Source organism: Anastrepha ludens, chromosome 5 (assembly GCF_028408465.1).
Source record: "Anastrepha ludens isolate Willacy chromosome 5, idAnaLude1.1, whole genome shotgun sequence".
NCBI lineage: Eukaryota > Metazoa > Arthropoda > Insecta > Diptera > Tephritidae > Anastrepha > Anastrepha ludens.
In genome coordinates this window covers 38,778,444-38,799,886 of record NC_071501.1, presented here as the reverse complement: position 1 = coordinate 38,799,886, position 21,443 = coordinate 38,778,444, and the positions used below count along the sequence as shown (strand labels likewise).

The 21,443-nt window shown below is 33.9% G+C and overlaps 1 protein-coding gene across 2 annotated transcripts in view; it reads right to left on the bottom strand.

Annotated features, from left to right (window-relative positions):
• Positions 1-21,443, bottom strand: part of LOC128865097 (homeobox protein 2) — a 182,707-nt gene that overhangs the window by 157,534 nt on the left and 3,730 nt on the right. For both annotated transcript variants that reach the window (XM_054105063.1, XM_054105064.1), the window contains exon 2: positions 11,596-12,484. In XM_054105063.1, the coding sequence (XP_053961038.1) occupies positions 11,596-12,039 (444 nt within the window). In that variant the 5' untranslated portion in view covers positions 12,040-12,484. The remainder of the gene's footprint in view (positions 1-11,595; positions 12,485-21,443) is intronic.

Genomic DNA, 21,443 nt, shown 5'->3' with positions numbered 1-21,443 from the left:
AACTGCAACCGAAAAACTGTGAAGCATGGCGGAGGTTCGGTGATGATAGGGGCTGTATGCCAGCGAATAGAGTCGGTAAATTGTGCAGTTTGTGGAAACCACTATGGACCGGTTTGTTTATTAAGACAATCTAAAAAGAAATTTGAAAGAATCAGTAAGGAAATTGGATCTAAGTAGCGGATGGTATTTTCAACAGGACAACTCTCTATAGTTTCTTCAATAGTGTCGCAAAGTTTGAGCGCAATCTGTCGATTAGCTTGTTTTTGGCATTTAATTACAGTCAAGGCAGGAGTTCTCTGTGACTTTCACTATGGATAAAAATATCAAACAAAAAATGTGTCTTAAATTTTGTGTGTTTGAATGGGATTTCGAATCGCCGAATCGTTGAAAATATTGCAGAAAGCCTATGGCAGGTGTGCTTTATAAAAAACACGGATCTACAAGTGGTTTAAGACTTTTGCAGAGGACCGAGAACTCGTAGAAGATTTTCCCCGATCTGGTCGCCCATCAACGTCTTCAACGGATGAAAACGTCAACAAAGTCAAGGAAATTGTGCTGGAAAACCATCAAACCATGATTTAAGTTTTAGGGAGGTAGCTCGTGACCTTAGCGTGTCTCACGAAGCAATTCACAACATTTTACACCATCAACTGGGCATGAGACGCGTGGCTGCTCGACTCGTTCCAAGAGAGTTGAATTTCTTTCAAACAATTAATCGGAAGAAGGTGGCTGAGGGCATGCTTGAGCAAGTGAATTCGGACCCAACGTTTAACCAGCGCATCATAACAGGTGTTAAGACGTGCGAACATCAGTTTGAAGCTTATTTTGAAGGCGACAAAATAAATTTTGATGATTAAACAATTAGTTTGAGTTTTATTGAACAATTCCGGGTAGTTTTTTGACCGAATGTATGCAGTAAAGAAATGGTTGCTTTATAAAGTGTCAAATAAAATCCATTCGCCGCCCCAATCACCGGATCTCAACCCTATAGAACATTTATGGTACGAATTAGAACGCCACGAATTATACAGAAAAGAACTTGCAGTCAATGGCAAAAGAGAGTGTACTCCATATATTGACAAGTTTTGACCATTTACTGTTTTATTTCAGTTTTTTTTTTATAAAAAAACCAAGTTCATACTACAACAAAAACCATATGAAGCAAAGTCTCGAAATTGATATAAAATTTGTAAAAACTCGGCAAATTTTCACCAAAATTTCAAACTTTTTACTCAGAATTTTTAGCACAATTTGGCGTATATAGCTTTAGATTATTGAATTTCGGCATAATGAAGTACAAATGTAAAGTTTTTTTTTGTATTATCTATTAATTTATTGCAATCGGTTCAATGGCATTCAGTAAAATTTATGCTTAAAACTAAGATACTCTATGTATGAGACATGCATGGAATGCACCCAGTGGTGCTCTCTCAGCACTCACTTGCTGGAGTTTCAAGTAGATCACAAATCGAACTGATTTTTGAGAATTTTTTACTGGGTCGCGGTCTTGTGGATTTTCTCCATTTTACGCCTACTCCACATTTTTTATATGGTACAGCTCACCCAGCACCGTTAGCAGAAAAAACTTTCAAAAATCACTTTCTTTTGATGTTACAGTTTATCAACAAATGGAAACTGAAGGATGGCCTGGAGCGCTACACAAAAAGAAATAGTTTTTTCCATGCAAAATCGGATACGGCAGTAGGAGAGACAAATGGATATCAAACAAGATGCTAAAACTAAACCATTTAAATTTATTATATATTATATGTATGTATATTAGATTTAAATAATCCTTTATTAAGTACGAATACTTTTCTGCCCTGCGAATTAATTTAATTTTTATTTTTTTATATAATTTCAAAATATTTTATTTAAAATTTTATTCTCGGAATAAGTACGAGTATTTGTGTTCCTTAGTATTGCGTCGATGTATTCAGTTTTTTTTTACCGATTAGCTTCTAAACACATTATTAGTGAGGAGTAAGTTAAGTTTGCTGTGTGACTGCATGAGAGCCCAGTTTCTGAAGCCTCAGAAAATAACATACTTGCGATAGGATTTGAGAAAATTCTTCTTTCAAGTATATGTATGTTTTTCTGGCGCCCAAGGAAGATTTTTTCATAATTCTACAATATATTATAAGTACAGTGCAATAAAACCCATTCATATCTGCTCTTAAACTGTAGGCAAAATTTTTCCCAAAGTACAAGTGTTTCTATTGCAAATGTTGGCCTTGAGGTTTTCTAAAAGTTCATTGTTTTGTACATATTTTTGCGCATCTCATTCAAATTATAATAAAATCCACTCATTTCACTTGAGATTGTGAATTTTATATTATTTTATTTTTTGTCTATTTATCGTTTTGCCATGTTTTCAAGTCTATCTGCACATCACGACACTTGATCCAATATCTAATCGCTTCGTGCGCAATATGCAAACATATGTTTGTGTTCATGTAATATGTGTGTATGCTAATACGTTTGTAAATATTGAAGGTATGTACATATATATACATTAATTTGAAATTTGTGTGTAGGGTGACTGACCACAAAAAAAAAGAAACGAAAAAAAATATTTTTAAATAAATGCAGTAACAGAAAATTGTTTTAAAAGGTTAAATATGGAGCGCGAATCATTTAGCGCGTAAAAATTTATGTAAATTGTGGTAAATGATTGCAAATATTTTTACGCTGTTTTTACACACACACATGCATATCTATGATTGTTATACATAAGTTATCAGAGAGAATTTCCAGTATCTCTATTCCAAATGTATCTGTGAGTAAATCGGGACCATTGCTGATAGAAAAAGTTGTTTCAAATAGCACTCACCGCTCGGCAGGCAATGGCAAGCCCTGAGTGTATTTCTGCTATAAAAAACTCTTAATAAAAAAACCATTTGCCATTCGAAGGCGAAATAAAACTGTAAGTTGCTTCATTTGTGGAAAAAGGAGGAGCTTGACCAAACACCCCACAAAGGGTGTAAGCGCCAATTAATATTACCACTACAATGAAACTAAATAAAAAGTAGCTCCAAATACTATTATTATTTCAAAGAAACAAAATGAAAACTGAAAAATCCCGAAATTTCAGGATTTTCAAATAGCAATCCCAAAGTTTCATGATTTTCGGAGCATTTCGGGAAATCATTACTATTAATTTTCATCTGGTAAATTTGCCTCGAATCAAGTAACAAATTAAATGATAAATCTGTGTTTACAAGAATGGATGTCTAAGCCAAAAAGCTGGCTTTCGAGAGAAAATAGTCTACATACACAAGCCAATACGGTAAGCCGCAATCCCTATTCTTAAAAGTGCAGAAGTATGCAGACATACTTATGGGGTTATATACAGTTAGAATTTTCAAAAAATCGATTTTTTTATTTTATTTTTTTCTTAATATACATATATTTAAGAATATTCACAGAAAATTGAATATCGTTTGGGTGAATATTTTTAAAGTTACACGCAAATTTGAAAAGGCGTTTTTCTCAAAATGGTGTTTTCAAAGTCCCAAAGGTGACCACCATTACTCGAAAACGGCTAAACCGATTAGTCTCAAGTTTTAACACAAGCTTCTTAAATATATTTTTATTAATTAATCGAAGATTTTTTCTCACCAATAAATATTTTTTTATAAACAATTTAAGGCCGAAATTTTGGTCAAAAATGGTTTTTGGTTTTTTGAGAAACCGCCATTTTGTTATTTATTTATTTATTTTGCTTATTCGTTCGATTAATTAGTAGATTTGACATTAGTTTATCGAAATCTGTTTGGTTTTTTAAATCCGGAGAATTCAGTTCAGAGATATAGCGGTCACCGCAAAACGTCTTTTTTGAGAAGAGCCCCCTGGAGTTCATCTGTTGCTCCTTTCAAAATAAATATTTTACAATACTAAGTGCTAAATACAGTTAAAAGATAACATAATATTAAGGTCAAATTTAAGGTCAATAAATTTAAAAGTTTTCTCATAAAATGTTTTGGAAAATTCGCTTTTTTTCGGCCTTCTAACTCATATAACCCCTTATAGTAGAGACAGAGGTATGTACAGATAACACAACTCTTGCTTAAATCGACTTATGGGATTATTGTTGGTGCTCTTTTTCGTTTTCTTCAACTTTTACGGAAAAATTAACCCTCCGTTGGACACCTTTTTTAAAACCCTCGGTTTATTGTTGCTGCTCTTTTTCGTTTTCATCAACTTTTACGAAAAAATTAACCCTCCGCTGGACACCTTTTTTAAAACCTTCGGTTGAGCATTTTTTCGTCCTATTTGAGGATTTTTTTAAAAGCTTATATCTATAAATCGATAGAAAATTAATTTTTAGGAAGCTCAACACATTAGCTATAATAGAAATATATTAAATTTACGTGCAAAATCGAAAAAGTCTATCCTGACCCGGGTGCCTAGCGGATGGGTAATTACCCAAAAAATCTCTTTTCACCCTAAGAATCTCACAGTTTCAAAACACGGAAGTATCCGAATTTCGTTACTGAATACCTGAAGCCCATTGAACTAATTTATCGAATTAAACCATATTTCAAACCTTAAGGGGTTAGGGGTAGTCAGAGCCCTGAAAAATTATGATTTTTAATAATTTTTTTTTTTTTGCTAGTCAATTGCTTTATTTTACAAAAATAAATACACCATGTTTCGACTTGACTTTAGCAAAATTAAAAAAAAAATAATAATTGTGAAAGTTATCGCTGTTTGTCTGGAGCCCGTTTCTCCAGAAGTCTCTTGCGATGATCATCACAAGCCATTGGAGATTCATCTAAGATCAATCGGACAAGAGAAATTAGTTTTATTAATAGATAATCTTGTGCCTGCTTTTGTTTTCAAAATTAACAATATGGCGGACTCAGGAAATTTTTTTGAGATTTCCGAGAAAATAATCGACAATTAATTGTTAAAACAATCAAATTAAAAAAAAAATCCTTCGATCAGGCTCGAGTTTTTTATGTTTTTCAAAGCAGTATAAATAAATTTTATTGAAATCTACTAAGCGGTGTTTAAGTTACAGTGATCATCAGTTCAAAAAACATAGTTTTGAGAAAAACGCATTTAAAGTTTTTCGAACGCCCCGGAGCGGCCGAGCGCCTTTGTTAATTGTTGAATAACTCAAAAAGCATTTGTCGGATTCACTTCAAATTTTCACACAATATTTTCAAGATATCATACTTTAAGACAATGCAAAAAAAATCCAATTTTTTGAAAATTCTGACTATCCTAACCCCTTGCACTAATATGCACAGTGATTTAGCGGAGGAATGCCGCGGAATAAAAAATATGTATGGAAAAGTGGAGGAACTCGCGCTGGCCATGCACCACCAGTAGCAGTTCAAAAGCAGTGGTTGTTCTCTCTTACATATCCACAAAGGTACACACACACATATGTACGCATACTTTTGTTAACATAGGTACTATATTTGTTTATGTTTTATGCTGTGTTCTGAGCGTGACCATTTGGCACACTGACTCACATTGGTTGTCGAATACAAAGCAGAGCTGTGAGAATTTGATTCCATTTTTTTGCTTTTTTACTCTTTATTGTTTACTGGTAAAACAAACATCGTGCTTTAGATAATTTTTTTAATATATACAAAACATACACATGTTTGTATGTATGTGGAAATATTTACGGCGAGCGTAGTCATATACAAATGAGCACATGCCCGGCAGCCCGAACAAGAGCTGAAATGTTTGTTCATATATACATACACACATAAGTACGTACCAACATACGTTCACATCGCATGCCAACACTTCGCATAAAATATTTATGTAGATCTAACGCTAAGATATTCTTGTTGTTCCGTTGTGAATATTTATGTTACGCATTTGTTGTTGTTTAATGCTGAGCGGCAAACAGCTGTTTGCTAACAATTTTTATTTTCTTTAATTCTATTTTATTTTACTTTATTTATTTTCATGACTATTTTTTTTTTGTCATTTAAATGCCTTGTGAGCTACATACATACATACATATGTACATACTTGTTCTCTTGATGTTTTGGCGCTGCTATGTTCTACTGTTGTTGTACATAACTTTGACAATGAAAATATCGCTTCCGTTTCGTATTGCCGTTAAATTAGCATTTTCACCGGTTTGCGTTAGTTTAGTTCGCGTAAACACAACAAAACCATAAATAATTTGAAAGTATGATTTTGAAACTAAAAATTGATATTTCATGAATCTACTATGAAATATTAGAAAGTCGTAAAATAAAGTGAAACAAGTTTTGTTTTAAGGAAACATATCTAAGATAATAAACAGACAAAACACGCCAATAATCATGGTGAAAAGAATTCAGAAGGTGTGGCCAACATCTGACCATTAACCGGCTCTCAGCGAATTCGAAGGAATCAGTTGATTTGCTGGCATAACAAGGGATGTGCCAGCGTTAGAGTTATAGGCCTACCACCAAGAATGATAGAGGGCATGGTTACGCCTTCCTAATTCGATTTGTCGTAAGAGCCCATGAATAAACAAACAAAAGGAAGGGGAATTACTTATTTGTGAAGAGGAAGAGTAGGCGAAAGCAATGGAAGCACCCAGTGCGTCTTCCATATAAAAACGCAAACAAACTCAATTTGGGGGCTTCATATTAATATTATTTGAGAATTTAACACACGGCAGTTCTTTTTTATTAGTTTGTTCAGTTTAAATCTCTCAAATCCCAGTATTAACAAGCCATTTACTGAATTTTCACAAACATTTTGTATGTATATTTTCTCCTATTTTTCTTTGTTTTATTCGTTTGTTTTGTATTATTACGAAGAGAGCTGACGTCAGACTTGTCAAAATCGCAAAAAATGAAGTAACTGTTTTAAAAAGGCGCCACCTATAGTACTCAATTTGTCAAATTTGAGAATAAAGAACATAAACATTTATCTAATTTCAATTTTAGTATTCGTTCCCGCAGCAGTCGGTTAGCTGCGCGATTTGGATTTATATCCCGTCAAGCTACCAGCATTCCCTATGATTGGTTCTGTTTGTTTGCTCACCTGAAGTTGCCTGCGGGGGCCCAAGCTACCCATTTTTTGTTTCATTTGTCGAGCGGTTGAAAGTTTCTGTTCCACACTAGCCGGAAGCTACCCAGAAAAACAGTCACTGCGAGTTTATGAAAACCAAGGCGAATCTATTCAAAGTGGATCGGTAAATAAGCTGAAAAGCTTTTTTTTCCTTCACCGTGTCCATGTGGCTGACAGCACAGAATGAAGCAAGGCGAATTCATTCTTGGTGCTCTACTTTGCCAATACTTTGCGTGGTAAACGTAAAAAACATTGTTGTTGGTCTAGTGCCACCACCTTTAATCAATGCACTTTGGTTAAAACTGTCAAATTAAGTTTTCAACTGTTAAGCGTAAAAATAATAGGAATCAAAAATAATATTAAACAACAACAAATAACTTGGACCTTTGGTTTCAATCACAAAATTCTGTTTTTCGTATTTCCGTTTTTTTGGGTTATTTACGCTCTATTGAGAGGGCATTTCTTGCGCTCATTTGCAAGAAAATTGCTCGCAAATAAAAAAAAAAAAAAAATAAGAGCTATTATGACGACCGGTACAATAGCAACAACAGGAAGGTTGAATTGTGTGATATATTTTTATTTGATGTACTGGAATGATTTTAATTACTTTTGCATTAATTTCGAATCAGATCGAGCAGCAGCGAAGCGTGGCCGGGTTTGTTAGTAAATAAAATAAATAAATAAATATAAAATTATAATCATCATCGGCGTCAGTCTCAAATGAATCATCAGTTGGATATTAGTCGGAACTAAAATATAAATTTTTTTCGAACTGTCTATGGCAACAGAGAAGAAACAAAATTGCGCAAATACGAGACGCTACGAAAATATTATATTTAAGGCAAACAGAAATATACAAAGTCACTATGAATCACAATTACGCATTAAAGAACCTAATTGTAAGCCAATTTAGCAAACAAAAATTCAAACTATTAATTGTCAATTATTACTTGAGGTACAAGATGAATTGATGATGATGATGAGTTAGTCCCGATTTACATAGGGAAACATTTGCAAAGTAAACATTTTGGTCGTAAGAGAAGGATGCACAGGGAAGAGAGAGAGCGTTTTGTTTTCCATACTTTCAAAAACAACAAATGTTGCCAAAAAACAATTTGCCCGTGTGACCAAGAACGAAACATCAGAAAAAATGTCCAGTATCTCCCTGTCAGATGTATCTGTGTGTAAATCGGGACTTATGCTAAATTGGTATAACATCATTTGCTCCATGCAACCCTTTAATGAGAAAACGAATCGTCATTAAATCGAAATGAAAAACGGCAAAAAATCAAATAGAGAAAAGGCACAATAACAAATTTTCACTGAAAAAAATACTTAATAATTAATTTCTTTTGAAAACCAAACAAAGGATCTAGCAGTGAGGGGGAGAAGTCGCTGTTCTAGTCTCATAGGCAGAGCGAGTAAAGTAGATCGTTGGCCTGCGGAGGAAAGCAATTGCGATTGGTCTCCGAAAAGAAAAATGTTGCCGATTCTATAACAAAGGAAACTTTATTGATTAGTACAAAACTTATTTTAGTTTCATTTACCAGCTTCCACCAAAGCCTTTGTATTGTATTTCGTGCTAATGCTGCAACGGGAAACAGCGGCTGCCTTTTTAAACTTTGAATAATTAACAAGTTATGCTTCTTTTTTTGTGATTAAAACCAGACTCGATTGTAATGACTAGAAAAGTTTAGTACAAGGTGGCTCAAAATTAATCGTCTTATCGGATGATTTATAATTTTTGTAAATGGTAAAGTTTACGTCAATCATATTTGACACATATGAACTAAACCGCTGCAATATACTACAAGCAGACAAGCAATGGAGCGCGTAAAGGTTAAAATAAATATTTCGATCACTCAAAATATTTTTGTTTGTTTTGTTTTAGTAAAATAGTTATTCAAAAACCAAATTGGATGATTAATTTTGTATATTTAATAAACTAATAAACTTTGTTCTAAAATTATGTTTTGTCTTCATTTTCACTCACATCAAATATTTTACAAACAAAATCAAAACACTCTCAGCTGTCATATAATAATTGTGCGGCGCCTTTTATAGCTTAATAACCGCAGCTAATTGGCCCATAATATAAATATTTTTTTTCCAGAGCATTACTGTCAAGAATTCGTTTCGGCGCTAATTTCAAAAAATTTTAATAATTCATATACGATTTACACGCGCTTTCAAAATCTCAGGGCAATTTTCGAACATTTTGAAGCGCATAATTCAAATTGAAATTTGGGTCAAATTGAGTCAAGGAGAGGATGAAGTTTAATTAATCACTGAAAACAAAAATTCATTTTTTTAATATTCCACACGCGTTTTAAAGTAAACGAACGTTCATCACAAAAAAAAAAGAATTTGGATTGCAGTAATCTACAAATAGCCCATGACAAGAGTTGGCACATCAATGTCAAAGTAATGCAATCAGGACAGCCCCCTGCAACACCTGCAATAAGACTTAAATGCTCCCGGTTAAGAAGCACAGCAAAATGTTCAGCAAGCAATTTCTACTTGGGGCTACCGAAAGCTACAAACATTGACTAGAGCCTGAGCCACCTCCCAGGCATATCAACTGGGCATCTCTTCAATTACACTGACGATATCCAAGACAAAACACAACTACAAGTACTGGACCGGACAGTATACAGACCGACGTTAAATGACTTCAATCGGGAGACTTTTACTACCTTCCTAAATTCCCGACCTCAAAATGCCTTTATTGGAGTCCAGCCACCACCTATTGCAGACGAAGCTTCAGCTGCCTCTCGAAACCGGCATGACTTTGGCTCAATTACGATACGAATATTGCAGTTAAACACCTGCTTATCCATAATAGATCCCGACATACTCATATATATCCGGCATGTGAAGACGCTGCAAGATACTAACCACCAATTCACATGTCATCTCAAACCCAGTCAGCTAACACCCCTTTGCCTCTGGAGCCAACCCGTCGAAACAGCATAGCTTGAGGAGATTGCCATTAAATGAGTTAGACGATGGCGGTTGGTGACTACACTGCACTGGCAGGGCTTAGTAAACTGCTACAACAACAACAACGTTAGCTCAGCAACATTTTGAGAAGTTTTGACTATTTCCTGTTTTTAATATCTTTTTTTAATATGAAGCATTTTTTTATAAAAGTCCTGCTCATCGTCTAACAAAATCCATATAAACCTGAATTTCAAACTTTCTACAAAAATTAGAAAAATTCCACAAACTTTTCATTCCAATTCCACGCTTTGCAATTGGAATATCAACAGGCAGACAAATTAAAAAAAAAAAATATTTTATTATAGCACAAAGAAAAGAACCGAGTCCCCTTCAAGGGCTACAATGCCAGTGCTAATTCGGGTTAATGTCATTCGAAACTTTCCCGTAAACGCAACCAAACAAAAATTAGTGAGAAGCACGCGAAGCGTTTTGAGGCGGTAATTTTATGCACGCATTCGAAAGGGCCGAAATTACCTTACGCCGCGGCTGCAAAAGTTATTAAAAAATCAAAAAAGTTTGTTGTGATGTGGAATCAGAGGTATAAGGTCTACAAAAATGTTGATTATTTTTTCGAGCGCGGCTTGAAGCGAGTGACGACAAAAAAGCAGGATAAAGTCCTACTTTTTAAGCGGGACCCTTCTTTGTGAGTACGACAAACACGATTCGTTCTTGCTAAAAAGAGATAGATGTATGAATCAACACCATCGAACGTCGACTGAAGGAGGCGAGCATATCCTACCGTCCCACATCATCTAAACTACTGCTCTCAGAAAAACACATTGAGAACAACAAAACAAGAAAATGGTGTCATAGTATTGGACTGGCCTTCCTAGTCCCCAGACGCCAACCCCATGGAAAATGTGTGGGGAACTATGAAAACGCATTCTGCCGGAAGGCCAGTCCATGATTTAAAGCAACTCGTGCGACAAGTTCGCAAAATCCAGTCCCGTTTGTCGACGAGCTACGCAGAAAAGCTGGTTCAAAGCCTGAAGAAGATGTCAGGCTATACTCGAAAACGATTAAGATTACACGGCTTATTGAGTAATTGCGTAGTTTTGTGCATACCTTCACATAAAAAATTTTTAGATATATATTTTATATACTGCATTAATAATTGCGATTCTGTTTTTCTGACACAGACTGTATAAAAAAATATCATATCACTATACCCGAAACATTATTATAAAATATTTCCTGAAATACTCGTTTTTTTTCCTGAATTAATGACTCCAAAAAAAATGTCTCTATAAGAACATTTCATGTAATGCCATTTAATATTTTGAGAGTAATATTTTTTTTTTGTCACGACCTCACTGCCTATAAATGCGACAAATCCACATTTTCCACGAAAGCACAAAAAAAATCTGGAAAATTATTTAAGTTCTATTAATTTTCATATAATACAAGTACGTATGTATGTGTGTATAATTCAAAGGAAAACACTTTTGCATGCTGACCTCAAAACAAAAACACACCAAATTACAAAACTACTTTTAAATACATCAACACAAACACACACAAATACAAACACAAGCACACTTTCTTCCCGCTTACCTTCGGATCCAAAATGCTGCGCTCCAAACTGTCCTCTCTATTGAGTGTAGTTGCATTGCTACCACTACTACTGCCATTCGAATACATCTGCTGATGTTGTTGTTGCTGTTGCAATGTTGTAGCTTCTAGCCGTAAGCGAGCACGTTCCACGCGCGCCAAGGTGGGGCTATCCAAAATTGAGGGCGCACGTGATGGTGGACGTGAATTGCTCGGTCCGACGGCGGCGACAGCAGCAGCCAAAGATGACGCTGAGGTGCCGACATTGGGCAGTTGTGCCCAAGCGGCTGAAGGCTCCAATAGCGTGTGATTGGACGATGTGGAGGAGCAGCCCGGCGTGGGAGTGGATGTGGATGTTGAATTGGTGGTAGCCATGCTGTGACTGCTGTTGGTGCGTTGATTGTAGCTGTTGTTGTTGGTAGAGTTGTTGTTTGAGGTGAGGAGCATTTTTGGCTAATTCGTTTGAATTTCTATTTATTTAATTTTTTTTTCGCAAAATTATGGTAAATATGTAAGTTTCGTTCAATTTGTTGGTATTTTATTTAGCTGCGAATGATAATTATTTTATTTTTATGCTTAGAGTGTATTGTTCTGAGTTGGGAGTTATTGTTTTTTTACGTTAATTATAAGGTTAGTAATATTTAATATTAAGTTTTTTTTTAATTTATTTATCGTAGACTTTTTTAATTGATGCAAATTTATTTATATATTTTATTATACTGCAGTGATATCTAATTGAATATCTTCGTTGATTTAATTAATACTTATAATTCTTTTTAATATCAGTAAGTGGTTTCTTCTTACTTTTTTACTGCTATTGTATTAAAATTTTTATTTTTTTCTTTATATGGAAAACTCTTTTTATGCCTATGAAATCACTTTCACTGTTTTCCTGCAATAAAAAGAGTAAGAAAAAATTATTTTAAACTATTAAAACGATAGTTTTTTAGGCAATATGTTATTTTCAGCATAACTAATAAAAAAATGAGGAAACTAATAAAACTTTTATGACTTTGTTGTTACTATTATATATATATATATAAAAATAATGGACGGATTAGAATTTAATGTACAAGGCTTTATAAGGCTGTAAGGCTGACAAATTACAACTTTCGCTTGATTTTTGTTAAGTATTTCATCAAATATTGTGTAGATAACAACTAAACATATTTTGGAAACGAGCTGATGTGAGAAAACGCATTTTGACGTAGACTCTTCGATATATTCAACATAAAAGGCCAGTAGTGCCTGCAGCGTCTGTTAACCAGCATGTACGGCTACCAGCTCAGAGCAATTTTGGATTTTGCTCTCAGCTTGGCGCCCAAAGCAATGAAGAGACAAAATGTGGTGGTAGAAACGTAGTGGCTGTGTACATAACTACCCTTTGGTGAGTTTCTTGATCGATGCTCATTGGAGAGTATGCAAAATTTCGAATAATAGAAGGAGTTGTTAACGTTCGCCACTCGTCAGGTAATGTCAAACCTCCGAGTTAATTTTTGTTTTGAAAAAGTTTCCCAAGGCAAACCAACTTCTATTCTGGGGCGGCATAAAATATTAGATTTTTTTAGATGTTGCTGTTTACGCATATACGAGTAATACAGAAATGAACCAGACTCTCAAATCGTAATATTCTATTCGTTGGATAAAGCCAGAAACCGTCTACGTAGTCTTTGGAAAATGGGTTAAGTGGATGAAAATAAAAAAAAATTTTGTTTTTTTCAATTTTCCATTTTGCCGTGGCATCTCGGAGTTTTGCGTAAGCGGTAAACTTGTTTTTCTGGCAAACACTTATTTTCTAACAGGGCGAGCTGTTTACTTGCTCTAACAATACTCTAACGTATACTTCTACCTGTCTAGAAAGCTTGGCTTTGAATAAAGAATACACATAAAACAAAAAAATCAGAATAATTGTCAAGCACAAGGTGACGCAAAATTAATTATCCATCATCATATCTACTGGAGATGTTAAATATGGACATATGACACTAATTAACAGCACCAGGTCCCATGAATCTGCTTTTAAAATGCTCATCTCATGCCTTAGGTACATTGGAAATTATGAGCAAAATATTTATTAGAAATGCATTATTAAGAATTATTTGCAGTTTTTGTGCAAACTTGTATGAAAGAATCTTGTATTGGGGTATATTTATGTGTACACAAGTAATTATTTGTGTTCCACTACTTGCAAACCCCCGCCGAAATTTTGCTATAAATATTTTCGTAGAGGATTTTAGTTTACCCATCTCAAATACAAAAGTTCTTTTTTGTTTTTTTTTGTTCAAAAAAAAAGGTCAAATTAGCTCGTCAAAAATAAAGCGAGAACATAAGATATTTCAGAATTGTCCCTAATATTTTTATTAATTTATTTGTATCCCCCCGAAAATCTGTTACAGAACTTTCTTAATCCTTTTTAATAATATTAGACACATAAATATAATATTTTTTAAATGTAATTTAAAGATATCTAAGACCAAAATTGGTGACTTTGACTAACAGTAGAAAAAATGTAGTCCTGCTGAACTATAGTATTGGGCTACATGCGATTAATGAAGTTGTTTCAGGATTATTTTCTCACTTTTCTGTTCTAACAAAAAAAGAACAAAAATACAGGTTTTGATTGAAAAGTAATGAGCCTTATTTTTTTTAAGCAGTTTTATTAAACCTTTTGGCTTATACAACTAATATTCTTCAGAATAGGATTCTTGAGCGTCAATACACCCCTGGTAGCGGTTTTTCCACTGCAGGAAACATTTTTTAAACTCATCCGCCGGAATCGCGTTCAATTCGGCAGTCACAGTTTTTTGGATCGCCTTCAGCTTTCTTTTCAGGCGCACATTGTAATAAGTTAAATTTAACTCTTCACTGACCTCACATAGACTAGCACGACGGTCAATGTTCAAAAATTCACGAAACCGGTTCACATCTTCGTCTGTTTGCGTCGTCGAAGGCCTTCCAGATCGCTGTTCGTCTTCGACGTCCTCCCGGCCTTCCTTGAACGACTTGTGCCACCGTTTTACCTAGACACTGGACAGAGATTGGTCCCCGGAAGCCTCTTTGAGTAGCCCAATGGTTTCGGTACTCGTTTTATTTGAGCTTTACACAAAATTTGATCGAGTACCGTTGCTCCAACGATCGCTGCATTTTCGCCACTGCAAAATCCTAACACACTTTTAAAACAGCTTTCACGCGGGGAGCGATGTTGACTGCACCGCTGTTGCCAGCGAACTGGGACCAGTTTCTAGTGGAAGGGGAAGGTCCAACGATCATTTTCCCCCACCAGCCGATTCGGTTGATCGCTTGGCAGACGCTCCGCGCGGAAAGGCTTCGTTTCATACATTTCTGACCTAAATCAGATAATTTTTTCCGTCTTCACGAAATTGGAATTTCAAAGAGATTAATGAAAAAGCCACTCAAACGTCGAGACGTAATAGAAGGCAATAATTTGTGCACCAGATATAATTTTTTAATAAAAGTATTAAGTGAGTTTTTGTAGAACTCAATCAATCTTTGCCAATTAGTTGCACGGCAGTTTCTGCCTTCTTACAGGTATCATCATTGGATTTCAAGCATGAGTTTGATGAAAAGAGAAGCTTCGCCGTTTTTGGATAAAAATACTTTGCAATGTGTCAAAACAAAGTTTCTTGCAAAAATATATAATTTATTCCGGATTCCGGTAGAATACCAAACCAGTAAAAATATTTGTTCGGGAAGATTTTCGTTTAAGGCGCATAGAACTGTACGTGCCAGTTTTAGACTAATATTAAGATTTTTAGAGAATTTTAGAGCTAACGTTAACGAAATTCAGATTTTATTTCGGATTTCGGCAGAATAACAACTCACTAACAACGTGTTTTCCCCTAGTTTTTCTGTAAAGTTTTTGTGAAAGACTCAAAATTTTTACAAGTTTTGGCTTTTTATTTATTTTTTAATTTGATTAATTTTTTTTAAATATTTTATATATATTTTATATTTTTCATTCTATAATAAAGCCCATATTAATTCAAGTTTCCAACTATAGGCATGATTTAAGGAGACAGATACCTGTATACGGCCATATTCCCCCTGATTTTCATTCAAATTATTTAAAATGAAGAAGTCAATATATTTTTTTCAAAATTGGCATACAGTTTATTTATACATTAAATAATATAAAATTTTTTTTTTTATTTTAATCATTTAAAATGGCGGATGTGAATTGAATTTTGGGACGAATTTTCCTACTAAAATTATTTTTTGTACCTGTAAATTCACATAGAAAGTAATATCATAAAAAATATGTGTGCAAAATTTCAGGGAGATCGGTCAATAACTCGAACGCAAAGAATGGAGTCGTCACGGTTGACGATCTATAATATAAGAAATACTTAAATTTACGTTCTACAAATTTTTTGAGATATTCTTAAAGGATTATATTAACATTTTATGAAAAATAATTTTTTTTTTTCGAAATTTTACACGTATCTGTCTCCTTAAGAACTTCGACAAATTCGCAAAAAAATTTCAAAATTTTTAATCAGAATTAAAAAACATTATATAATTAGTTATAGCCTATTAAATTTTAGCACCAGAAAAAAAGAGAAAATGCGCAATACCCTGAAAAAAAATTATAAAAAATTAACGGGAAGAAACTTCAAACTGGCACTTTATTGTTCTAAAATTCATTAAGCTACAAACAAAACTGCATTCAAAAAATTTCTAAAAATTCTAATTAAATGTCGTAGAATTCGGATGAAAAATTATTTCTTATTTTTCTATGAAATTTGAAAACTAGATTTATATGATCTTTGTTGCCCATCGAAGCGGAGTAAATGAATCACCTTATATATTTATCGGCTATTAGATGAAGCAACTGGTGTAAATATACATATCTTGGCAGCGCTGGAATAGAGCTGCCTAAAATTACATTTGTTTGCAAAATAGTGAGTTTAACTATTTTTATGAGATACAACCATACTCGCTAGAGGCGAATCTTGTTCGATAACTTTGTTGTTGCTTTCACATGCAAATTTTTCGCCAAGCAAGTCGAGCAGAGATATAGCGAGCAGAGAAGCAGCGAATAGAAGAGGTCTCATCCTATTTTCTTTCATACGGTTCCAGGCAGGAATAAAGGGTGATATTATGGCATCGTACAACGATCATATTTGCCACATGTGTAGAAGATCGCTGCAATATACAAACAGACATGTAATGGAGCGCGCAAGGGTTAAAATAAAGATTTCGATCACTAAAAATATTTAATTTAATTTTTTTTTTGATTTTGTAAAAAAGTTATTCAAAAACAAAATAAGATGCTTAATTTTGTGCCATCTTCTAAAAACTTGTTTAATGATAACCTACATAAGTCACGATTCTTTTTAAAATTCAAGCTCAAATACCATAAACATTTACACACAAAATTATAGAAAAAGTTGTTTCTAATAGCGGCCGCCCCTCGACAGCAATGGCAAACCTCTGTGGGTATTTCTGTTATCAAAAAGCTCTTCATAGAAAACCATCTGCCTAAAAACTAGAGGCTCCCTCATTTGTGGAAAACATACAGACGCACACCACTAATAGGAGGAGGAGGAGTTCGTTTAAAACGTATAAGAGCCAACTATGTAAAATATATGCATAAAATATATATATTTAAAATAAGAAGTAAAACCTAGTATAAAAATTATTTCTTACTTCGCAATCTAAAAGCACTACGATTTATTTACTAAGAATTCGTAACCAGACACTGCAATATGTTTCAACTTCCATGCCACAACACGAGTGTAATTTGTATATGGAATGTCATAATTCTTATGGAAAAGTTTATAAAAAAAACCGTTGTGAAATTTGGAAATTCCAAATAACACCACATAAAACTATTTCTATATGTCACTAGCACACCACAAATGGCTTATAGTTAGCCCTAAACATATTATGAAAATTACCATCGAAGCTTCTGACTAAAGTACGAGTATGAATACGTGCCAAAAATATTTATAAAAATATTTAAATCATAAATGTTATATTTATGTATGTAGGTATGTTTGCACACACACATGCACGCTGAGTCGCTCCCTTGCCTGTTTGCCACACTAACTACTCAACCTTAAGAAATTCTTGAATGCCTTTAAGCAAGGAAAAAACTTTTTGTAACTCTTTTTCTTCTTCATTCAACCAAAATCGCTTCACAGGCAATTGCAGTTGATCATTAGAGCCTCATTGATTAGCAGAACCGGTTTTACAGCACCGACTCAAGAAACAAGTATGATGCCTTTATACGCACCTACACACATACATACATACGTACATTTGTACATAAGTATATTGGACAAGTAACAACGTAGATATGCCACACCGCCAACAGACCGGCAGACAGGCCTAAAAAACAAGTATTCTTCTCTTACATTCGCATTGTATTTCTTTATTTCATTTTCGATATCCTCTTCTTCATATTGAGCTGTCTTCAAAATTGTTGCCCGCACGCTTCTTCCATGGCGCATACATTTTTGTTATTTCTTTTTGCTGGCATTTGTTTCTTTTAATTTCTGCACTACCTTTTTTCAATATCTGCTTTTTCAACTATCTTCGCAGTGCAAGCCCATGCTTCCTTCAGAGATTTGTACATTCATGCAATCACACACACACTAACGCACATGCCCACATTCATGCCTCAGTTCGTTGCACATTGAGCAACATTCTCGTAGGTTGACTGGCTGGTTGGTTGGTTGGTTGGCTGTCCCATAACTCAGAAGTCGGTGTGTTTATGCCTGCCGCACAAATGTTATATTGATATGGGTGTATGGTGGTATGTGTGCATGTTCACATGTATGTATGCATTGTTGTTAATCATCAAATGACTGCAAGTATGTTAATCTTTTAATGGTTGTTTGCGTGTATATGCGGTTGGATTGTATGTATGTGTGTATGTATTTTTGTGGGTGGTTGTGCTGTTTGTTGTGCAAAACGCATTTTTCTGCCTGCTGGCTCGCATTCAGGGTATCTACAGCTGCATATACATATATGCACAAATTTTTCCTTTCCCCCTAACCTTCCGATTACTGAAATTCTTTACTACTTTTCGCCATTTATTGTCTTTAACTGCATTTGCATGCAAGCATACATACACACATACATGCATAGATTTATTATATTTGTATAAGCGCATATTGTTCTTCATGCATTCTATGCCACTTTTTCCAATTGTTTTGCGTGTCGTAGAAAAGGCATATGGAATTTAAATAATTTTGCTTACAATTCCAAACATGTCATTCAGCGCTTCCTCCGAACAATCGCAAATCTTTATAAGGGCAGCAAACAAATTATTAAAGCCACTTTAGTGTCTGCTTAATAGGCACTGATTCACTTATAAATACAAAAGAAAAGGGCAATCAAATTTTCTAAAGGTGTTTAACGTCTCAGCACTTAGACTAATAATTTATTTTTTAACTTTTTTTTTTTTATTTTAAATTTTTACTCAATTTATAATTAGCACTGCTTAACAGTATTTTTAGAACTGAGTAACCATTCTAGGTTTCTAAAAAATGTTGGTTATGGTACCTAAACCTGGTTAATCAGTTTTTCAGTATGCAATTTTCGTACCAAGTTCTTTTATTTGCAGTCAACGGTTAAAAGGGTCATTATGGGCCTTTATACCACAAGTAAAAAATCTTTATTTTATATAAAAAGTTAAACACCTCATACCAGCTCTTCGACAAGCCTCCATCTTCCTTTGCTTTATATTTTTTAAGATTTTCTTGAGTTTTTCCAAAATCAGCAATTCTAATATTGGCATAAGCTTTGGCATGACTTTGATAAAAATGTACTTTTTTGGAACTGGCAAATATCAATATGTCTGCAGAACTCGCATTTAATTTGAAGTGAAATTATAACCATTAGAAGATTTTTGAAAGTTAGGAAACTGTAAAAAACTGTTCACAAAATTCTTAATCACTCATAGAGCAGAATAATTGAGAAAAAATATAGAGAACAGGTTCTATTAAAATGACTGAAAGGACGATTGAAGAACCAATTTTATTATTTTACAATAAATAAATAAATAAATATAGTAAAAGGTCTATTCAATTCACCAGAGCAAGTGCCGAATAGATGAAGCAACTGGAATAAATAAACATAACTTGGCAGCACTGTAAAGGCGCTGTCAAAATTTATATGTGCTTTGGAGCAGTTCATGAGTATTCAGTAAGACCGTGTTTATGCAGGACAATTTTTGTTGCTTCCACTCGATACTTGTGATGCTCGTGCTCAGTCAACACCGTTTGTGTTCTCATTCCTCTCAATGTTGTTGTGGACTGTATACAAAAAACTAACAATTGCAAGGCGTGTGAACAGGATGGGAATATCAAAAGAAAATTCGTAAAGTTGAAGCAACAAAATTTCCTCTATATGAACGCGTTCTAATAAAACTTGCCAAATTTTAGAAAGGAACAGCATTGGCAGCGTTGAAAATAGTAAATTATGGTGTGTTAGTTTTATGAGGCATAACCATACTCGACATCTAATATAAAGGACCACCTTCTCCGCTTTGAGCGTAAAATCCGAAGAAGGATATGCGGACCAGTAATGGAAGCTGATAGATCTTACAGAATAAGATACAATGATGAGATCGAACACCTGATATCAAGACAAATTATTGTTTGTTTCGCTAAAGCTCAGCAGCTGAGGTGGTTTGCACACCAACTCAGGATGGATAACTGTATGAAAATACCTTCAACTATCTTATTTAGGACAAGAAATTAAAAAATTGTAAAGCAAAAAATTCCACTACGCAAATATTTACGAAATTTCCTAGAAAACAATGTTTACGACTCTCCTATCCATAGTTGCAAATACAGATTATTCTAATAAGAGCAAGTCGAAATGGAGTAATACAAGCAGTCTGAGGGGTCTCAACAATTTTTTTTTATTTTTTATTTTTAAGAGCTATGTATGCAATTATATATGGAATATTACACATTTACAGCTCCGTGAACGCTTTACAAGGTGGCACTGATCCGAGAGCCCCAATTTTCTTTAACTCTGCTAGATAGACCCGTCTGAATTTGAGCAGTGGTCTGGTTTATAAAAATATACACACGAGTATATTTTGAAAATTTCGAAATTTCCCTAGAGAGGGAATCACTCAAAAACTACTTGGCCAATTTCTAATTTTTTATAACTAGTTTTATAAATTTATTATTATTAGAACTCTTTTACGTAAAACGCTTTCTAACATAATGTTGCCACCTATTTGCAGTTCAAGAATAGTAGTCTATTAAAAACGTATGATTGCAACGCATTTAAAAAGCAAGTTTTGAATTCAAACACAAGTTATGTATATATATAGCTATAGGAATTTATGACACAATTGAAACAAATACTAGGTTAAAGTTAGCAGATAAAATTGGTGAAAAAAAATTCCAAGCAAATATATTTTTGAGTAGCGTTACCACCTAATTTTTATTTGAAAAATATAGGTTAATTTCAAAACTGAATTTAATAAAATAAAATCAAACAAAACATTTTGCAAGCAAAAATATTTTCGAATGGCGTTGCCACCTCATTTTTAATTGAAGAATAGAAGTTCATTTTAAAACTGAATTTTTTAAAATAAAATAAAAAAGGTTTGCAAGCAAAAATATTTTCGAATGGCGTTGCCACCTAATTTTCAATTGAAAAATTAAAGTTAATTTCAAAACTGAATTTATAAAATGAAATAAAAACATTTTGCAAGCAAAAATATTTTTGAATGGCGTTGCCACCTTATTTTTAATTGAAAAACTTAAGTTATTTTCATATCAAAACTGAATTTAATATTAGAATAAAGGTAACCAACAATAGTTGTTGTCCAAAATTAGTTTTCTTATAGTCTTGCCACC